Below are 21,550 nucleotides of genomic sequence, written 5' to 3'. Positions count from 1 at the left end.
GGTTGTCATAAGAACTGAGTGAGATCATGTACGTAAACCGATGAGTAGAGTCACTGACACATAAGTACTTAATAAATGGGAGCAAGTGCCATTACTTTATCTCCCCATGTGACAGCTTATGCCTGGAGCGCGTTGTCTCCATGGCTATTGCTGCTCCCTACTGCTAGCAGCCACCCGCCAAAAGTCACCCCAAATCCACATCTACCTGCTCTTTCATGACACGTTTCCATTAACCGAATTGTTGAATGTTGCAGGTCTCGAAGGACCCAGAGGTGATCTTAGCCTCACTGCCCTTTGGTTGAGGGTGAGGAGTACCAGATCCTGAGCGGTGAAATGGGCTCGCTCCAGGTCACCCAGGAAGAGCGAGAGGGCGAGGAGGGGGTGCCTCGCCTTCCCCTACACACTTCGTATGCCTTGTCTATCTCCGCCGCCATCAAAGCAACACTCGTTTGGTTTCTTTTCCCAGTCGAGGGGTATTATTCAGAGCATCAGTGGGAAAGCAGCTCATTTTCTGCATGACTCATCCTCATTCCAAGATTAACATGTTCCACTTTCATTCTTTGCCTCCCACTCAGTTTCACATCCAGCCGGAGCCTGGAGAGCCTCTGTGCCCTGTCCCTCCCACTCCCACCCGCTCCCTCTCCTCCCCGGCCCCAGACTGTCCCCCCACCCTCAGATTCCACTGGCCACTTTCGTCGGACTCCGGTTTAAGAAAGGCATGTCTTCCCGAAATACCACTCCGCTCTATGTTGAAAATAGCACAGAGAAATCTGCTTAAGTTGCAGCAGACGTACAGGGACAAGCGTCTGTCCATATGCTTCCGACATTCCGTTAAGGTCTGAGCACGACAGCAAAGAGCATGCGTTTCTGGACACAGACGTTTGATTTCAGCCTCCTCCCAGAAAACACGAGGGACTCTTCTGATGTACTGGGACGCCACTGAACACAATAGAACTGGGAATAAACGTGCCGTTGGCTGAGGCTTGCGGGATCGTTTTATTATGCCAAGATTTGCAGTTTTGTGCTGTTTTTTGAAACACGCTCTGACCTGTATAATTTGATCGTGCTTACATCAAGATGCTAGTAAAACACAGAGATATTTACGGATGGAATGATCTGATGTCTGGGGTTGGCTTCAAAATAATCTAGGAGGTGGGGGAGAAGTGGGTGAGGGTATAGATGGAGTAAGTTTAGCCATGAATTGATAAAGATTGAAGCTGAGCATTGAAGATATGGGGCTTCCGTAACTTTTTATATGATAGAAATGATCTATAAATAAAAAGCTCATGGTAAGCCCACAACCCCTGGGGCAGTGCCAGGCACCGCTCTGTCCGGCTGTGGGAGACATACTGCTCCAATAAAAGGAAAAAAAGTTTTAAAATGCCAGCTTAAATTTTCATAATTCTCTTATTACTTCTTTTTGTTTGTTTGTTTGTTTTTCACTCTGCCTCTCCAAAATCTTTCCTTTCCTCAAAGCCAACTCAGGCTATATCCCTCTACTAAAAGGTGCCCGACTAGTTCAATCCACTAATGGTAGAATTCCTGTTGTATTTAAGGTCTGCTCCATACCACTGAGAACCTAAATGTATATTTTCTTGCATTGGCCTCTGATTGTTTCCTGCAAGTTGGTCTTATATTCTCACTGATCTGGACACTTTTGGAGGGCAGAAATTAAACCTCATATTTTGGGCTAAGCCCCACACTGTCTGGTATAATGCTGGGCTCAGTAAATACTTCCTAAGTGATGGATATGCTTGTTGGGAGATTAGGAGAGATTGGTAACAAGTGTTCTGAAGAGTGTTGGTGCAAAGAACAGACCATAGATTTGTCATATTTTTTTCTTTGAAGTTCTTCTGCGTAGAGTATGAAATATCTTATTTTTACCTCTAGGGAGAACTGGCTAAGAGAAATTCTTCTCCCAATTGAGGCATTTCATATTAGGTGGCAATTCAAGAGCAATTGATGCAAATACTAGCGGATAGTTTCCCCCCAAAGGAGACGTAACAAAATAAAATCCTGTACATGGGAATAATCTTAGAAGTCTAGTATCTCCTCCCACCGCACAGTCTAATTGAAGGAGGCAGTAGGGTGGGAAAATATCAAGAAGAAAATGTCAGTAGTTAGTTTCCAAAATTTTGCCCAGGGAGTCATGTGAGAAAGAACCATCTCGTTTTGGGCTTGCCCATGCTGGTTTAATGCAGGGTGAGAGCCAAACTCAAAGGCGATCTCATTTAGCTGGAGTTTGCTTATTAGTTTCCTCACACACTCTGATCTTTCGAAACGCTTAGAACTGGTGCTTTTTCAGACCAGAGGAAGAGCCACTGCAAAGTTGGAAAGAGTTCAAAAAACATTTCTCCATCTTTCTTCTCCCATTGGGGAGCATGATGAAACCGTCCCTGCCACGAGACCTTCTCCCATCTTTAAGTACTATAGGGAAGGGGACAACACAGTCTCCCTTTGGAGCAGATTCCATTTAAACAATAACCATCAGGATCAGAAAAATCCCTTCCATCAGCTTGCCCTAAAACCCTTCACCCTGCAGTACCGTGGTCCTGAATATCGTTGCTCAATATCCTCTAGATTTGTGTTCCGTTGACATGTCTTTCAACCTCGTCTTTCCCAGGGAGAGCAATCCCTGGAGAGGGTGGATCAAGGAAATGCAACTGCCTGGCATTCAGGCAGAGCAGGAAAGAATCCCAAAATACCAAAAAGTCTGCTTTTGCTTACTGCAGCCGCCACGGAGCCTCTCCGAGTGAGTTCTTCAAGACTTCTCTGGAGCTGGGCATTGTGGCTTTCATCTGTAATCCCAGCCACTGAGGAGGCCGAGGTGGCAGGATGGCTTGAGGTCAGGAGTTCGAAACCAGCTTGGGCAACATAGCAAGACTCCATTTCTTTAAAATAAAAGACTTCTCTGGAGCCGGCTCTTAAATAGAACGAGCAAGGCCTCACAGTAGAAAAACACTATCTCTCCATTAAATACTGGTTGAGAGGATAAAAGAGTAACAGCAAGAGAGAATTTGGTTAGACTTAAGGAAGAACCGTGGGGAAGGGAGAATTGGAAGCAAGAGGTTGGAGACACTGTGAAGCCTTTGCCCCTAGTTGTTAGTCTTGGATGGTTTCACTGTTCACCCGCAGGGAAGCCAGTGAACCAAACGACCTCTTAAATCCCTTCCAGCTACAGTGTCCTTTGATTCCAGAAACCCAGCAAGTTTCCCTTCTGCTCTGGTTGTACTCTGAACTCCATGTGAGTGACCTTGGCTGGGCTTTAAACGCTCAGTCCCTAGATTTCCTCAACTGTAAAACACAGGTGGCTGTAATGGGCGACAAGTCCAAATGTCCAGGGAGCCGTACGCCTTGCAGTTGCCAGATCTCTCCTACAGAACGTGGCACTTCTGAGCTGGTTGATAATGGGAGGTAGCTGAGCTGATAAAGACAGGCCTAGTGTAGATAGGTTGAACAGAAGCTTTCCAGAGTAGCCAAAGGATGTTTTTCTCCCGGAGAATGCATGTCAGTGTTCTTTTGGGGTGTCCTGTGAATACGGGGACCTACTTTTCCAAAAGGGAGCTTTGAGGCAGCTTGTACTCCTTTTCCCCAACACCCTGGAGTGCCTTCTCACTACAGCATGGTTAAACAGAACAGGCCTGGCGCAGTGGCTCACGCCTGTAATCCTAGCACTCTGGGGGGCTGAGGCAGGGGGATCGTTTGAGCTCAGGAGTTCGAGACCAACCTGAGCAAGAGCGAGACCCTGTCTCTACTAAAAATAGAAAAGAAATGAATTGGCCAACTAAAAATATATAGAAAAAATTAGCCGGGCATGGTGGCGCATACCTGTAGTCCCAGCTACTCAGAAGGCTGAGGCAGGAGGATCGCTTGAGCCCAGGACTTTGAGGTTGCTGTGAGCTAGGCTGACACCACGGCACTCTAGCCCAGGCAACAGAGTGAGACTCTGTCACAAACAAACAAACAAACAAAACATGAGAACAACATGTACTCTCTCTCTCAACAAATACTTATTTCTTTTATTTTTTTATTTTTTAGACATAATTTAGACTTCTAGAAATACTTATTTCTTGACTGATACTGTGGGATGTGTCTCCTGTGATCAATGCAACTGTCAAACTCAGTGGCTTTAGGGGAAACAACTAGGAAAGGACAGAGCCAGGGAGGCCCCGCTGGGAAGCTAGAGCATAAATGGAGAGTTGGGTTTTGTAAACAAGCAACCACAAACCACAGGGCAAGAGTGTACAGGAACCAGGCAGATGTGTGTCACACGTTATCTTGTCTACCACAGCGGAATACACGAGGCAAGTGGCCTTGTCTTTGAAAGTAAAGGGCAGCTTATGTCTGCAGCTGTGACTCAATGGCAGGCTTGTGTGGCAGGGCCACCCATCTCTGAGCTGTGTTCCCAAGCACAAAGCCCCACTCCATTCTTCAAGGTGGATACTTGAGTAATCGAGGGTAACTAGGCAGTTGGGATGAGAATAACTATTCCTTTGCACTTCTACTCGTATAGTAAAAAGGTTACTGGATTAGTCAGGAAACCTGGGTGCTGCTCCTGGCTCTTTGGCAAATGGTCATTGTCACCTTAGACAAATTGCTTTCTCTGTCTGGGTCTCAGTTGCCATCTGCTAATTAGGGATCAGCCTTAATCGGTGGTCACTGAGATGCTGGAGCCCAACCTTAGACCTGCCCAATCCGAGTCTGCACAGGCAAGGACTGGACAAGCGGTGTTTGCAAAAGCTGCCTGGGAGACTCTGGGATGCACACCAACAGAAGAGCCAGTGCAATGAGAGGTGGCCGAATTCTACTCTCCACTCAATCCTGATTCCCTAGAACGTAGCTTCATAAAGTCAACTGTTCATCACTTATCACGACTCAGGGCACCCAATCTCAAGTGTGGTCTGGGCCTCCTTACTCATTCGTGTGATTAGCCAGGTGGTGTTCAGGCTTGGTTTTGAAAGTTTGTACTGTGTAATGCTAATGCCAGTGTTCTCAAGCCTTGAATATATTAATAAATAATTAAGATATTTAATAGTTCTATAATCACCAGACATGACCTCATGGGTTACCCTTATTCTAATGGAATCTGCTGAAGATGCTTGTTTTCCCTTTCGGGTGATATGATCTACAACTTCAAAAATTCTCTAAGAGCAACTTCTGAGAGAGCCATCTGGCTGAGCCAGACATATTTAAGTTAAGAAGCCTTCCACCCTGCAACTCTTTGCTCATGCTGTGCACTTTTCCCTAGAAGTTCTTGCATATATTTGTGGGTTGAGGATGGTGGTGAAGTTAACGCAGCAGTTGGAGCCCAGGAAGGCTCAGACCCTGTACTCTGGCCAGTGGCCTCTCTCCATGAGGGCCTTGATGGAGAGCCATCCTCAGAGAACAGTGGCTGACGGCAAAGACTGACTCTGAGACAGGGGGCCTGACCGCCCACGTGGAGCCTATTGGTCTAGGCCAGAGCCCATGCAAAGCCCCTGTGACTTAGGCATGGGGTGGCTTGCTTTCTTTCACTTTTTTCTTAAGTTCACTCCCAAATCCTGGATCTCACTATGCTCAGCGGAGAAGAAAGTCCAGGCAACAAGAAGCAGGAAGCCAGGCCATAAGGGCATTCGTGTTACTTCCAGGAGCAGAGCTGGTCCAAACTGTTCACTCCAGGCCACCCAAGTGGTGGTGGCTGCAGCCTTTCTGACACGACAGACAATAGAAAAGTCCAGAGAGAGGATGCCACAGTGAAGGGGAAGAGAGAAATCCTACCTCTTCAGCAGGAAAGAGCATCCAAATAGAGAAAAAGTGATGGCCTACCTTCTTCTGTATGTCTTTTGCCCATTTTTATATTTTCTTATTGATTTGTAAAAGTTCTTTACATATTAAGGACATTTTCTTAGGTTGAGTTCCCCAGAAACAGGCTCGGAGACAGAGATGCCCATACAGGAGTTCACTGGGGAGTGCCCTTGGCATGGGAACCTAAGGGAAGTCAAAAAAGCAGGACTGGGCAGAAGGAGGACTTGAACTGCCACAAAGGCCTCGCTTAGCTGACCCCACAGAGGGTACTGGAGCTGGGATGGCCCTTCACAGTCCTGCCTTGAGACAAGGGGCCCAGGCCTTTATACCCCTTTATTGACCAGTCATCAGATGAGGGCTGCCCCGCAGGGAGAGGGGCATAACCTCAGGCCCCTCTTCAGCTGTGGACAGTTGCAGGAGAGGAACTCAGCTATGAGCTGCCAGCCACAACACCCCTGAAAGCTGGGGGACCGACACCTCGATACTGGAGAAGGCATCTGGGTGACGATGCACCCCAGAATCTACTGCAGTATCTCTGGCTGCCATATGTGTGTCATGGGTGTTTTTCCCAGCTTGTCATTTGTCTGCTAACTTGTTAGTGGTCATCCTTCGTTTGTTTTCCTGAGTTTAAACCTGTAAACCTAGCACTCTGGGAGGCCGAGTTGGGCGGATTGCTTGAGGTCAGGAGTTCGAAACCAGCCTGAGCAAGAACAAGACGCCGTCTCTACTATAAATAGAAATAAATTAATTGGCCAACTAATATATATAGAAAAAATCAGCTGGGCATGGTGGCTCATGCCTGTAGTCCCAGCTACTCGGGAGGCTGAGGCAGTAGGATCGCTTGAGCCCAGGAGTCTGAGGTTGCTGTGAGCTAGGCTGACGCCATGGCACTCACTCTAGCCTGGACAACAAAGTGAGCCTCTGTCTCAAAAAAATAAAATAAAATAAAATAAAAATAATAATAATAATAAAGTTGTCCTTAAAAAGTCCTTCCCCATCAAAGATTACTGCAACATCTATATTTTCCTCTAGTACTCTCATTTTTGTTTACATTTAAGTATTATTCTCATTTCATTACGTATTTAATTAATTTTGGAATTTATTTTGATTTAAGGTGTAAGGTAGAGGTTTTTGTTGTTGTTGTTTAATGATAAGAGCCAGTTTCCCAGCACCATGGATTTTCCCCATGGATTTGATAGGCCATCTTTAGCAAAATGAATTAAGTATACTTGATTCCATTTCTAGCTCTATGATATTCCATTGACCTGTTTATACCTGTATGAGTGAATTACAGGTTTATTTTATTTTAGTTTTTAGTTTACGTACAGTAAAATTCACTCTTTGAGGTGTACACTTCTGAGTTTTGCCAAATGCATAGAGTTATGTAACCACCCCAGTCAAAGTGGAGAACGGTTCCATCGTCCCCCCAAATTCTTTCCTGCTGCCCTTTTGAAGTGTTTGTCCCTCAAACCCTCCCCTCTCCTTTAACCCCTGGCAACTGCTGATCTGTTTTCTATCCCTACTATTTCACCTTTCCCAGAATGTTAAATAAATGGAATCGTACAATATGTAGCCTTTTGAGTCCGCCTTCTTTTACTCAGCATAATACTCTTAAGCTCCATCCAAGTTGTTGCATGTGTCAATAGCTCTTTAGCCCCGATAGCCCCAATATCTGATCAGCAATGTGTGATTTGCTAATTGTTCTACCGTCACAGACAAGAGCAGCCATCTTTAGCTTCGATTTGTATAATACCAAGTCATTTCTTTTGTACTCAAGGCATCGAGACCCAGGTAGGCCAACATCCTCTGCATCAGGTGAGCACTTCTGCATGAGAACAGTGGGCAGAAGGCCCTGGAATCAGGTCATCCGAAAAGTACGGGTGGGCCTGGGTTCCACCAGTAATTGCTCCCAAGGGTGGTCCACTCCCCTTAGAACCTTCTCGTTCTGACACATAATTCAGTGTAAATTGTGGGGGAAATGCATCCCATGAGGACGCTGGAATTTCCAGCCTGAAAGGGTACTTGCTTGGAGGCAAGATTACATTTTTGGCAGGTGGGGAACATATAATACACTCACCAACTTCTTTCAATAGCTACATCAAATGTTTCAATCCGTACCATCTGTGTGTCTAACCAAAAACTCTCTTGTATTTTAAACACATTTCCTCCTAACCTTTCCCTCTGAAATGACACTGGCAGACTCTTGCAAAACTAGAAGAACTACTTGTTCAAAGCCAGCCCGGAGTATAGTGCTTTTATAAGGGTAGGCGATTCCAATTATGTTGTTTATCCACTTAGGCACACTGAGTCTCAGCTACCTCAGGGACTTCCTTTTAATTTGTTTTCTCCTTTTGTTAATTAGAGAAGCTGAGTGAAATGAGGTGTCCCCAATGGAAGTGCCTGCAAAGAGGAAGGCACCGCAAATTTGTCAAGGTGGCATTCCCCGGGACTTGCCAATGACAAAGGACACAGAGAAAAATCTACAACTGTCTGCTCTCTTACCCTGGAGAAACTCAACTGCTACTTCATGCCCCATGTCAAAAAAGAGCCGGTGTCTTTTAAGGGCTCACATCATTTTAATCCATCCCATGGTCTTTAATATACAGTGGTCATCGGTCCATGACATGGTTTCCAAGTTGTATATTTATTCAGTCATATGTGCTCTCATTCAACCTTTACTGAGCATCTACTATGAACAAATCACCTAGTACGGGATGGGAAATAAGCCAGTCCTTGGCACTAAGGTTATTTATGATTGTCTAGAAACTACAATTAGGAGATTAAGAATGGAGTCTCTGAGGTCAAGCCAAGGGTAGATTCAGATTTTGGGGGGACTTCAGCTAACACGGTTTGGAGGGCCTCTTTAAAGAAAAAGAATAAAAAAATTACAAACACAAAATTAAGACACAGGGGCACCGTAAGTGAAGGATCCTATGACCTCAGCTCTTTCATTTCTCAGGAAATTCCCTTCTGAGCCAGGCACGCTTCAGTTTAAATCCTAGCTGCGTGGTCTTGGGCAAGTGACTCAACTCCTCTCTGCTCAAAGTCCTTGTCGGCAAGATGAGAAAAATGAGGAGATGACAAAACACACCTCGTAGCGGTGTTGGGAGGGCTCCAAAGATGAGGGCACAAAGCATTTAGCCCAGTGCCTGGCTTTTAGTCGGTGCACAATAAATGTTAGCTGTCGCAAGGAGTGTCATTGTCATCAAGAGCTTTCACCCAGCAGGATTGCCTAATCACAAAACCTGGCTTCCTGAGCACAGTCTAGGGAAGAGAAAGAGAACGAAAATCCAAGTTCACACGTTCTTGCTAACCCAGTTTGCGTGTATGGTACACCCGCGGTGTGACCGTGAAGCTTGGCCCCACCACCACATATGGGGGACGGCAGGTGTGTCGCCTGCTGCCTTCGGTGCCTCCTTGACCTGAGAGCTGACTCATTCTGAGGTCATAAAGCAATTATCTTCAAAACACTGTATTAATATCCGATTGTGCAATTAAACCAGGCCTGTCTAGGTTTGCCTTCCTTGAGTGAAATGTGTTCATTCAGCTAAAGTGAGAAGGGTAAACACACACTAGTCGTCATTTTTTTCTTCGGTGTGCAAGAAGTAGATTAGTGATAATAAAACATGAAAGGCCATTTGCTAACTATTAAATTGCATGCTTTATATTTGCACAGCACATTCCTCTGATTTTGATGCCACGCTGTCCCTGCAGAATAGGTAAATATATGCTTCCATATTGCCAGTTTACAGATTTTTTTTTTTTTTTTTGAGACAGAGTCTCACTTTGTTGCCCAGGCTATAGTGAGTGCCATGGCGTCAGCCTAGCTCACAGCAACCTCAATCTCCTGGGCTCTAGCGATCCTCCTGCCTCAGCCTCCCGAGTAGCTGGGACTACAGGCATGCGCCACCATGCCCGGCTAATTTTTTCTATATATATTAGTTGGCCAATTAATTTCTTTCTATTTATAGTAGAGACAGGGTCTTGCTCTTGCTCAGGCTGGTTTTGAACTCCTGACCTTGAGTGATCCAGTCTCCCAGAGTGCTAGGATTATAGGTGTGAGCCACCGCGCTCGGCCTCAGTTTACAGATTTTTAATTTGGTATTCTAACAACGTTTTTCTTTGTTTTTATTTTTTCTTTTCAAGGCCCAAAACCAAATGACAACAACAACAAAAAGACAAATATTCTCTATCTCATGGCTTCTCATGGACGTCAGCCTTGACTGAGAGTCAGGTTCTCATTCATGTTTCCCTCTGCGAGAAGAGGATGGGAAAATTGGAAAATAAATTGATAAACAAGTTATCAGAGAAGACCACTGCTGCCTCTTCCCTTTGAAGTTTTCTTTTTGAAATCTCAGCGGATTTTGAAGCCTGAGATAGCCGAAATTCTGATAAACAAAATGCAATTATGCTTCAGTTAACTTGGATCAGTGGTAGCTCCAAGAGACAGCTGGGAGGGGGCAAAGACTTAATTTCCCCCATAAATTTTGACAGTAACCCCTGGCCATCTCAAATAGCCATACAGTCTGAGCAGAAACAGCATGCTTGCTGTGTAAACATGACTTCAAGGCCGGGCGCAGTGGCTCTCGCCTGTAATCCTAGCACTCTGGGAGGCTGAGGCAGGTGGATTGCTCGAGGTTAGGAGTTCAAAAATAGCCTGATCAAGAGCGAGACCCCATGTCTACTATAAATAGAAATAAATTAATTGGCCAACTAATATATATAGAAAAAAATTAGCCAGGCATGGAGGCTCATGCCTGTAGTCCCAGCTACTCAGGAGGCTGAGGCAGGAGGATCACTTGAGCCCAGGAGTTTGAGGTTGCTGTGAGCTAGGCTGATGGCATGGCACTCACTTTAGTCTGGGCAACAAAGTGAGACTATGTCTCCAACAACAACAACAACAAAAATGACTTCAAGATAAAACATCAGCCTACTTCCCTGACAGACTGCCAGCCTGTAAGCCCATCCTGTGTAGAAACTCTAACTGGCAAAGCAGCCTAGAATGTTCTGGAAATAGAATCCTCCCTGGATTATTGGAAGGTTAATCAGAAAAATGTATTTGTTTCCATCTTTCTAGTAGAAACCCATTCTTAAGATGTATTAGTTCCGTTCCTGCCTTGGTAGACAGGATGACCATAATGTAAACTTTCACGATTCAAAATCTTGCAGCACCTCTCCACCATCATAGTGAATCGTAACACGAGGCAGTGTCCTGGATTCACTCATTTATCGTTTCTTCCACCCTACTGTGAGTTCAGTAGATATTTGCGGAATTGAATAGAGGAAAGCCACAAAAGGAGAAGGAGGTGCTAGGACCCCAGGGTTGAAGTCAGGGCCAAATCTCACAGCCCAGCACAGTGGCTGGGTCAGGGCAAGCATTTGTTAAACGGCTGCTAATGTAAGTAACTAGTGAGGTAGGAGATGGAGCCACCATGGTGTTGAACTAGTTCACCAATTTGCCCTAGTCTTGTCTTTATCTGTGTAAGAGTAACTGACATGAACCGTAGGCTACTTGGATGTTATAAAAAATACCTGTCTGCTCCATTGCTGGTACCTTACCTGCTTTCAAAGCATTCCTTATTATTAAGGCTCATTTAAAGTCATTATTCATCTGGAATGGGTATTGTTTCGTAGAAATATTTATATTTAAGTCATCTCCAAAGATGTCTCAGGTGCTTAAAAAAGACAATAGATAGGAGTTAGAAAAAGAAATGAGTGAAATATCTAATTCATTCACCAAATATGCCTGTATGCCGAGTTCTGAGGGTTTGTTGGTGAGCAGAACAAACATGGCGCCCGCCCTGCAGAGCAACAAATGAATGTAATAGCAGCATATTTACAACCTGGAACTAGGTTCTGGTAGGGACATAAGCCAGGGAGCAGGGACCTAACTCAGTTTAGAATAGAGAAGTCCTCTCTAAGGAATAACAGTAACTGAAGCCTATAAAAGAACAGGCGACACAAAACAGAGACTGTTCCTCACAGAGGCATCAGCATATAGGACGATGAGCGAGAAAGAAGCCTAGTACATTCTCGGAACTGTACAAAGCAGGAAGAGTGGGGCTGGGCGCGGTGGCTCACGCCTATAATCCTAAGCACTCTGGGAGGCCAAGGTGGGAGGATCACTTGAGGTCAGGAGTTCGAGACCAGCCTAAGCAAGAGCAAGACCCCATCTCTACTAAAAATAGAAAAATTAGCCAGGTGCAGTGGTGCATGCCTGCAGTCTCAGCTCCTTGGGAAGCTGAGGCAGGAGGATCACTTGAGCTCAGGAGTTTGAGGTTGCTGTGAGCTAGGATGATGCCATTGCACTCTAGCCCGGGGCAACAGAGTGAGACTCTGTCTCAAAAAATAAAAAAAACCAAAGCAGGAAGAGCGAGAGCTGAGTGAGGCAGGGCCAGTTCATGCAGGCCTGGCAGGGCACGTATGGGGAGAACTGTTCATTGCCTCCGCAGCTCCCCCTCCCCAGCAGAACCCTGATCATGTTCTGCTGGAGCCCCCGTCCTCTGCTGTCACAGGCTTGAGGTGACACTGACCCCATCCCCAGCTTCCGAGGGGATGGCCAGTCCCATAGGCTAAGCTAATTAGTAAATGGCATTTCACTGGTCAATCTTATTGGGCTAGTGTTCTTCTCTCTTCCACCGTGCTGCTTACCTGCAGTTATCTCTCAACCAAAGAGGGAGTCAGTCAACCATCAGATGAGGCCAACGCCAAGTGCAGCAGGGCAGAGAGGTGGAAAGTATCTGGGTTCTTAGTAACATCGTGATGCTGCAGAGTCAACCAACCCCAAGGCCTGCCCTGCGTCACCCACACTTCCTTCTTGGATGAGATCCTTGCATTTGTTCCTCCCCTGGATTCTTTTTTTTTTTGAGACAGAGTCTCACTTTGTTGCCCAGGCTAGAGTGAGTGCCGTGACATCAGCCTAGCTCACAGCAACCTCAATCTCCTGGGCTCAAAGTGCCTCAGCCTCCCGAGTAGCTGGGACTACAGGCGTGTGCCACCATGCCCGGCTAATTTTTTCTATATATATTTTTAGTTGGTCCATTAATTTCTTTCTATTTTTAGTAGAGACGGGGTCTTGCTCAGGCTGGTTTCGAACTCCTGACCTTGAGTGATCCGCACGCCTCGGCCTCCCAGAATGCTAGGATTACCGCGCCCGGCCCCTCTCCTGGATTCTTGGACACTACGATCCCAGCTCCCCCAGCTCTCTGGTTAATCCCTTTCTGTCTCTTTGCTGGGTCCCCTTATACCTTCCAGTTTCTAAACAGTGATTGTTCTGAAGGTTCCTCTGATCTTCTCTCCACTTTCTGTGTGATCTCGCCCACTCCCATGGCTTCCTTCTCTACCGAAGGGTCTGCTCACCGAGAATCCACGACACCTCTACGTGGTGGGCCGGCTCGTGCACCTCCGGGACATGCATGCACTGGTAGTGCAGATGAATTCCAAACTGATGCAGTTTCTCTTTAGAAGCAGTGGCTACTCCTGATTTCACAACTTCAGAAATAGTTGCTCAAAGTGTATATGAAAAAACCAAGGGTGTCTTGCAGAACCCAAGAACAGGAAGTACATCTAGAAGTCTGATGGCTGCAGGCACCCAGGCAGCTGCCCCCAGGCTCTGTCTCGGCAGCCATATCTGCACCTGCTTCCTCCTTCTCCAGGTTGCAGAGCGGCCCGTGCAATACGGGGAGGCCTCGCGCTCCGTGGGCCGTGTGAAAGCAGGAGGCCGGCAGCAGGTCACTGACTGCTCCAACCGCATCCTCAGCGTCCCAGGGACAGACATCACTTTATCCATGCTAGTCCCAAGTCGAGGAAGAGTTCTGATCGATCCATCGTGGGTCAGGTGTCCCTAGACGGAAGCTGTGTATAAACACAGTGGCCTCCACCATAGTGGGGGAGGGGGGATGGGGGAGGGGCGGACAGTTGCCAGCAGGGGATGGGAGCACCAGGCTGCAAAAACAATGGGGACCCCATACAAACAGGACCAAGAGTGAGGGGACAGATCTCTGACAAAGGGGTTATTAAGGGTATGGGGCAGGGCCGGGCGCGGTGGCTCACGCCTGTAATCCTAGCACTCTGAGAGGCCGAGGCGGGCAGATTGCTCGAGGTCAGGAGTTCGAAACCAGCCTGAGCAAGAGTGAGACCCCTGTCTCTACTATAAATAAAAAGAAATTAATTGGCCAACTAACATATATATAGAAAAAAAATTAGCCGGGCATGGTGGTGGCGCATGCCTGTAGTCCCAGCTACTCAGGAGGCTGAAGCAGGAGGATTGCTTGAGCCCAGGAGGTTGAGGTTGCTGCGAGCTAGGCTGACACCACAGCACTCACTCTAGCCTGGGCAACAAAGTGAGATTCTGTCTCAAAAAAAAAAAAAAAAAAAAAGAGTATGGGGCAGGAACTCCAGAATTTTACACAGGTTAGATGCCTTGAGGCCATTTCTGACTCCTCCCTCGGCTACCATCCACCCACCTACCTAATATCTGATAAGATACTTACTCCTATTACTTCTTCTTTCAGAATACTTCATAGTCCTCCCTTCCTTTCCCTTTTCACTCTCATTCCCTACTTTCAGTCCCCATCACCTCCCTCCTAGTCACCCATCGGCTTGCCCGCCTTCCCCCTACTTTCACCCATTCTACGGTCAGACCGATCTTCCTAAAACACCACCTAGAAGAGCTTCCTCCCCAGATCTGAAAACCTCCGGGGTCACCCAGCTGCCTACAGAATAAAGTCCAAACCCTTTGGCTGGCTATCCGAGGCTGTCGCCAGCTGTAAATGACATTGCTAATTACTTTTTCCACATCTGCGGCTCTGTGGCCTTCCTTAACAGGAGCCCGCCAGGCACGCGCCCTGGGTGTGACTTCAGCCACCCCGCCCCAGCCTCCGGAGTGGGGCTGGAATGGCGAAAGCCCCCCCTCGTGTCTCCATCACCCCGGCCCGAGTGACTGGTTCAGGAAAAGACTCTGAGCTGGGTCCCAGCCAGCCAGCACGTTCTCCAGGCCGCCGTCACTGGCTTCGGCTGGTGTTGCTGAGCACAGAGGCCCCTTCTGCCCCTGGACGTGAGCTGAGAAGCTTACAGCCCAGAGCGCTGCGGCCAACCATCTTGGTTCTCGAGAATAGCTGGAAGCAGGGCAATTTGCCTAAAAACAAATTTCTGAAAGCAATTCACTGAAAGCCAATTTCTGAATCACATAAAAAAATAAAAGCACATTTATTGGCTGTTTTTTTTTTTTTTTTTTTTCTTTTTTTTTGAGACAGAGTCTCACTTTGTTGCCCAGGCTAGAGTGAGTGCCGTGGCGTCAGCCTAGCTCACAGCAACCTCAAACTCCTGGGTTCAGCGATCCTTCTGCCTCAGCCTCCCGAGTAGCTGGGGCTACAGGCATGCGCCACCATGCCCGGCTAATTTTTTATATATATCAGTTGGCCAATTAATTTCTTTCTATTTATAGTAGAGACGGGGTCTCGCTCTTGCTCAGGCTGGTTTCGAACTCCTGACCTCGAGCAATCCGCCCGCCTCGGCCTCCCAGAGAGCTAGGATTACAGGCGTGAGCCACCGCGCCCGGCCTTATTGGCTGTTTTGAAAAAGAATATTCCTTAAATCGTGTTTTTGGCAAATCGGTCATTTGGTAGATTGCCTTAGAGTGGAGCCACGAGGGGGACAAAGTTCGGATGGCGCCTCCTCCAGGAGAGAGAGGTGTAAACCCAAACCCCGTGTGTGAGCTGGATGGTTGGCCCTCCGGCTCTTCTCGGGCCAAGGGTGCCCTGCTTTGATGCTGTTTCGAGCAATTGCTCCACCTGGGAAGGACAAGGGTGGGCACTCCATTTTGGTGTCGCCCCACCTTTAATCCTGTCCCCAGCAACTGCCACATCTGAGGAAAGAGGGCATCCTTTATCAACCTTGGAATACCCCAGCCCCGGGCACAATAGGATTTTGAAAGTGACCTAGAGTGACCTAAGGGTAATTATTGTGCCATTAGCTTGAATCTGCATGTGGCTCAGCTCCTTCCCCAGGTGGGCTTTGGTAGAGGGAGCTCATATATGCAGATGAATCTTGAGGACACCTGTTGACATCGGATAACATCCCACACCTCCCGAGAGCCCGCCCTAAGACTTGGCTAATGAAAGGAAACAATCTGTGGAGTCAAGAGGGCCAGGATAATAGTCTGGACTTGACACTTCGGTGTGTCTGGTCATCCTGCAGCCCAGAGCGCACCAAGAACCGAGGGCAGACTTCCACCCTGACACTTGGTGTGGCTTGGAACTCCGATTGGCCTTGGCTGCCACCCACCTTGTGACGGTTCCTAAATGCGAGCCAGCCCATCCCTGCTACAGCTTGGCCCGGATCTGGTTTGGTTTTCTGTTACCTACCACTGAAAGCACCCTAATTCACACAATAATGTATTTTTCTGAATATTTCTGAATTCTGACATTCTAATCCTTGGCTCCAACCAAACTCGTCTTCACACGTTTCCCCAGATCCTCTTCGTGCTCTTCCACCACACGGTTGTCCTCTTTCGCCCCTTCCTTCAGCCCCTCTGCCTGGCATTTGTCCTCCGGCCTTCCTGGCAGGAGCCTCCCCCCTCCCCATCCCAGCCCTCCACGGCCCCTCCCTTCCCTGCATCGGGGTCCAGCTTCCTTGGTCACTGGGATCGAAGGCTCACCCAGGTTCCCATCAGAAGGCAGCAAGGACCAGAGGTGGCTTCCCGATGGCTTCCTCCTGTCTTTCATCAACAGCCTCCTGGTGGCCTTCCCACACTGTCTTCTGCTCTGACCCCAGCTCTGCGGACGCGCAGCCTCTTGGTCATGGTTGCCGTAGTTCCCTCGCAATGTCTCCTCCACCTGTCCCTGAACAGCCCCACTTCTACCGTGTTTCCCCGAAAATAAGACAGGGTCCTCTATTTATTTTTTCTCAAGAAGACACCCTAGGGCTTATTTTCAGAGGATGTGTTATCTTTTTTAAGTACGGTACAACGATCTACGTTGATTCAAATATAGTTAAGTTGTCTTCTTCTGGAACATCATCATAACTCTCCAAACCCTGAATTCTTTTTTATTTATTTATTTTGAGACAGAGTCTCGCTTTTTTGCCCAGGCTAGAGTGAGCGCCGTGGCGTCGGCCTAGCCCACAGCAACCTCAAACTCCTGGGCTCAAACAATCCTACTGCCTCAGCCTCCCAAGTAGCTGGGACTACAGGCATGCGCCACCATGCCTGGCTAATTTTTTCTATATATATATTAGTTGGTCAATTAATTTCTTTCTATTTATAGTAGAGATAGGGTCTCGCTCTTGCTCAGGCTGGTTTTGAACTCCTGACCTCGAGCAATCCGGCCGTCTCGGCCTCCCAGAGTGCTAGGATTACAGGTGTGAGCCACTGCGCCTGGCCCAAACCCTGAATTCTATCCTGAATTTCTTGCGACTCTATTTCCTTTAGAACCATTGGCCCCAGTCTCTTCTGCTGAGCAATAGAACTCTCATGGGGCAGGTGAGAAGGGCTGCTCGTCTTCTTTACTGCTCCTAGACAAAATGCATGGGTTGTGCAGACATGCTGCACAGCCATGCCCATCACTAGGTCTTATTGCCGGGGTAGGGCTTCTATTGCACAAATGCTTAGAAATCCTGCTAGGGCTTATTTTATGGGTAGGTCTTATTTTCAGGGAAACACGGTACCTCGGGATGTCCTTCCAGCTCCCGTTCCCCCAGCTCATTGCCAAATTTTCCCGCTGGGTCCAGTCCAGACTTCCTAGGAACCGTCTCATTGGAACAGCTCATTTTCCAGGCCCTGCGGGGTCCCCGCCTAGCCTGTGGCTGACCCCATAGCGGGTCAAGTGTTCACCCTGATGTTCTCCAGACACCTATGGAGAGGCGATGGCTGTCCCCTTCCTGCAGGTTAAGGGAGAAGAGGCCTGGTGACCTGGAAGCAGACTCCCGGCGTGGCAAGACCACCTGACCTTTCAGGACGCCGTCCCTCCCACTTGGCCACCAATCACACGCCCCCCTATGTGCTGCTCGATTGAGCTGGTTAAAATATTGTTTATCATCTACATTTTCATGTTTGTGGCCGGGCGCGGTGGCCCATGCCTGTAATCCTAGTACTCTGGGAGGCCGAAGTAGGCGGATTGCTCGAGGTTGGGAGTTCGAAACCAGCCTGAGAAAGAGCGAGACCCCCGTCTCTACTATAAATAGAAAGAAATTAATTGGCCAACTAATATATATAGAAAAAATTAGCCAGGCATGGTGGCGCATGCCTGTAGTCCCAGCTACTTGGGAGGCTGAGGCAGGAGGATCGCTTGAGCCCAGGAGTTTGAGGTTGCTGTGAGCTAGGCTGATGCCACGGCACTCACTCTAGCCTGGGCAACAAAGCGTGACTCTGTCTCAAAATAAATAAATAAATAAATTTTCATGTTTGTTTCTTATCTCTTCAACTGGATTGTAAATCTCCTTAGCAATAGAGACGATGGCGCTAAATGTCTGTAATAAAATAACAAGTGCTAGTTACCGAGCACTGACCACGTACCAGGCACAGTTATGCTTTACAAAAAAAAAAAAAAAACCCTCAGTGTAAGCCTCACCTATATCATCCTCACTTTGCAGAGGAGGAAGTTGATGCCAGGTCACACAATTAGTCAGAGGGTTGCAATTTGAACCCAGCCGGTTTGATTCCAGAATGTGTGCTCTTATGCTCTTAGCACCTTGCTCCCTCATATTTATTGTTCTTATGGAGACTTGCTGAAAAGGAAAGCTCCCCTCTCTCTTTACGTTGGGTCATTTCTCTGGCCAATTTGTTCTATGAACACTTACTTTTTGGCCGAAAGCCTCTCTTTTGCAGTCAGCAAACTAATGCCAGAGAAATATCAACAGAGCAAAAGACAATCCGTTTTCGAACCAAAAACTCCCTCTTGGCTCCGAGCGAGCTCATCGGCCAGATGCCCTGCCTCCCTCCCATGTTTTCTTGGCGCTGCTTTGCAGAAATCTGGATCCAGGAGCCGCGTGCTAGGTGGCTTCTGCGGGCATGAGCAATTGCTAGACAGACGTGCATGCTGGAGCGCCAGCCAACAAGTCATTTCAGCTGCTTCCATCTTGCCTTCATGCCAAGTCCAGGGGCAGGGTCGGGGCACCTTCGCCTGGATTCCTCTCCATTGGTGTTGAGGTCCTGGAGCTGGGGGCTGGGCTACTCCCTGCCCAGAAGTTAAGCCATGAAGCCCTGGCCCCATGGTCCCCAGTGACACCCCCTGCTGACAGCTGCCCGTCCAGGGGCTGTGGGTGCTCCCAGCTAACCTCCTGTGGCAGAAAGGGCAGGTGTGCCCACTTTACAGATGGAAAGGTAAAGGCAGGCGACTTATTTAGGGCCACGCAGGTCTTGATGGTCGTCAGCAGGCAGCATTGAGGTCACCTCCTCTGGCAAGTTTTTGTCCAGCTCTAAGGTTTCTCTCCCCCTCTCTGCCTCTCTTCCCACCACCCCTGTTCCCGCAGAGCCCCTTTGCCTCACTCTCCCTCCTTCACAAAGCCTTGCCGACCCCTGGGAGCCTTCTGAATCCTGACCTGAGCATAGAGGAGGAGGGGGGGAGGAGCTGTGGGGCTGGGGGTAGAAGAGGAAGCAGAGATTCAGCTGACAGTGCCTAAGGGTGGAAGGCATGCCTCAGGCCTGGAAAAGCCACGCCAGGGACCCTGCTTTCCTGGGAGCAATGGCCCTGCCAGTGGGGCAGGGTGGGGCGAGAAGGGAGGGGGAGAGAGAGAGAGAGAGAGAGAGAGAGAGAGAGAGAGAGAGAGAGAGAGAGAATGCCCCAGCTCCTCTCTTCCCTCCCTTTTGTCCCCACCCATCCATCCAGGGACCTCAGCTGCTGTCCTGTTTGGGGGATGGTCACACTTGAAGCTCTGACTCGAGGGGTGGGGCAAGGGCAATATACGTAACCTTAACATTTGTACCCCCCTGGCCAGGCGTGGTGGCTCATGCCTGTAATCCTAGCACTCTGGGAGGCTGAGGTGGGTGGATTGCTGGAGGTCGGGAGTTCGAAACCAGCCTGAGCAAGAGCGAGACCCCGTCTCTACTATAAATAGAAAGAAACTAATTGGCCAACTAATATATATAGAAAAAATTAGCCGGGCATTGTGGCACATGCCTGTAGTCCCAGCTACTTGGGAGGCTGAGACAGAAGGATCGCTTGAGCCCAGGAGTTTGAGGTTGCTGTGAGCTAGGCTGACGCCACGGCACTCACTCTAGCCTGGGCAACAAAGCAAGACTCTGTCTCAAAAAAAAAAAAAAAAAATCAGCCGGGCATGCCTGTAGTCCCAGCTACTTGGGAGGCTGAGGCAGTAGGATCGCTTGAGCCCAGGAGATTGAGGTTGCTGTGAGCTAGGCTGACACCACGGCACTCACTCTAGCCAGGGCAACAAAGCGAGACTCTGTCTCAAAAAAACGACAACAACAAAAAACAACATTTGTACCCCCATAATATGCTGAAATAAAAAAAAATAAAAATGAAAAAAAAAAGAAAGAAAAAAACACTAGCAAATGGCCTCACAGCAGACTTTCCTAGATCATAAATCACACTTTGCATTTCTGTTATCCTAAAAGGAAGGGACCAGGAGGGAGAGCTCCAAGGTCAAGGAGGGCGAAAGTTACAAGAGTGGCCTATGGGGGACACCTCCCCATGATGGAGCCCATGGCAATGGGAGCAGGTCATTTCCTGAACAGGCACGTGATATCACCTGGGTAGGCCAGGTCCGAAAGGGACTTTAAAACTCCTCTCGTCCAACACTCTTTTTAGGTAACTGAGGCCCAGAGAGGGGCTATGTCTTGACCAAGGTCACACAGCTCCCGACAGAGCTGAGATGAGAAGATGGCGTTCTTTCCACAGCGTGAGGCTGCCTCTCCTTTGTTGCGAAAGGCACTCATGGAGAATGTGCAGGCCGGTCCCCCAGCGCAGCCATCGAGAACCGGGACGACTTCTTAGTGCTTCAAGCCCGTCAGGGATCGTCACCGTGGGGGCAAATGATGCTCCCCTCCCAAAGCAGGCCATTCGGGGAGGGGCTGTGGCCAGGAAGGCGGCCTGGCCTCCCCGCCACATGGCACAGGCGCTGTCTGCGCTCGGCAGCCTGTTGGCCAGGCTGGGCTCCGCTTGTGCCCTGGAGCAGGCAGAAGCCACACTGGCTGGCGCCAGGCCGGGCACCTGTGTTCCCGCTGGGCCTGGGGACATTTTGGAGGGTTTGTTCTGCACGCTCCTCTCCACCCCTCCGGCGTCCCAGGCAGCGGCTGGGTAGGGTCCTCTGCACCCCTCTGGGGACACTAAAGGAGGAGCTCCAACTCTGCCTCGCTCCCTGACCCAAATGAGCAGGCTGCCATCTTGAAAAGGTGACAGATGTCCAGGTGACAGAACGGAAGCTCGGAGCCCTGCAGGCTGGAGTCAGCGCCGCCCAGCACCGTTACCCCTGGGCCTCTGTGGGGACAGTGCGGGTGGCGTGGGGGTGGGAACGCAGGACAGGGCGTCGGGCTGGTTCTCAAACTGTCTTAGAGAAAGGCGGGGGGAGAGTCCCGGGAAAAGGCTATGAATAGGCCTCCTTGCTCGCACTCAGCCCGGCTGAGCTGCGTGAGGATGAGTCAGCAGGTGGAGGGGCCCCGCAGGGGCAGTGGAGGCTGGGAGGCTGCGCTTTTGAGCGACATGTGGTCTGGCGCCGCCCGCCCTCCTTCGAATGGGGTGATCTGCCCGGCTGGTGCATTCCGGTGGTGCAAGCTCCAACTCTGAAGCCAGATCACAGAGCAGCAAAGGACCCG

At 48.8% G+C, this 21,550-nt stretch overlaps 1 protein-coding gene across 1 annotated transcript in view; it reads left to right on the top strand.

The window, feature by feature from the left end:
• Positions 1 to 16,075, top strand: part of LOC105880548 (CD9 antigen-like) — a 29,015-nt gene extending 12,940 nt beyond the window's left edge. Inside the window, 3 exon segments of the mRNA XM_075996998.1 lie at positions 13,133 to 13,207; positions 13,440 to 13,612; positions 15,982 to 16,075. Coding sequence (XP_075853113.1) covers positions 13,133 to 13,207; positions 13,440 to 13,612; positions 15,982 to 16,075 — 342 coding nt within the window.
• Positions 16,076 to 21,550: the final 5,475 nt, after the last annotated feature.

The sequence above is a fragment of the Microcebus murinus genome, chromosome 23 (assembly GCF_040939455.1).
Source record: "Microcebus murinus isolate Inina chromosome 23, M.murinus_Inina_mat1.0, whole genome shotgun sequence".
Taxonomy (NCBI): Eukaryota; Metazoa; Chordata; class Mammalia; order Primates; family Cheirogaleidae; genus Microcebus; species Microcebus murinus.
The sequence above is the reverse complement of the archived record's forward strand: the minus strand, read 5'-3'. Positions and strand labels throughout refer to the sequence as shown.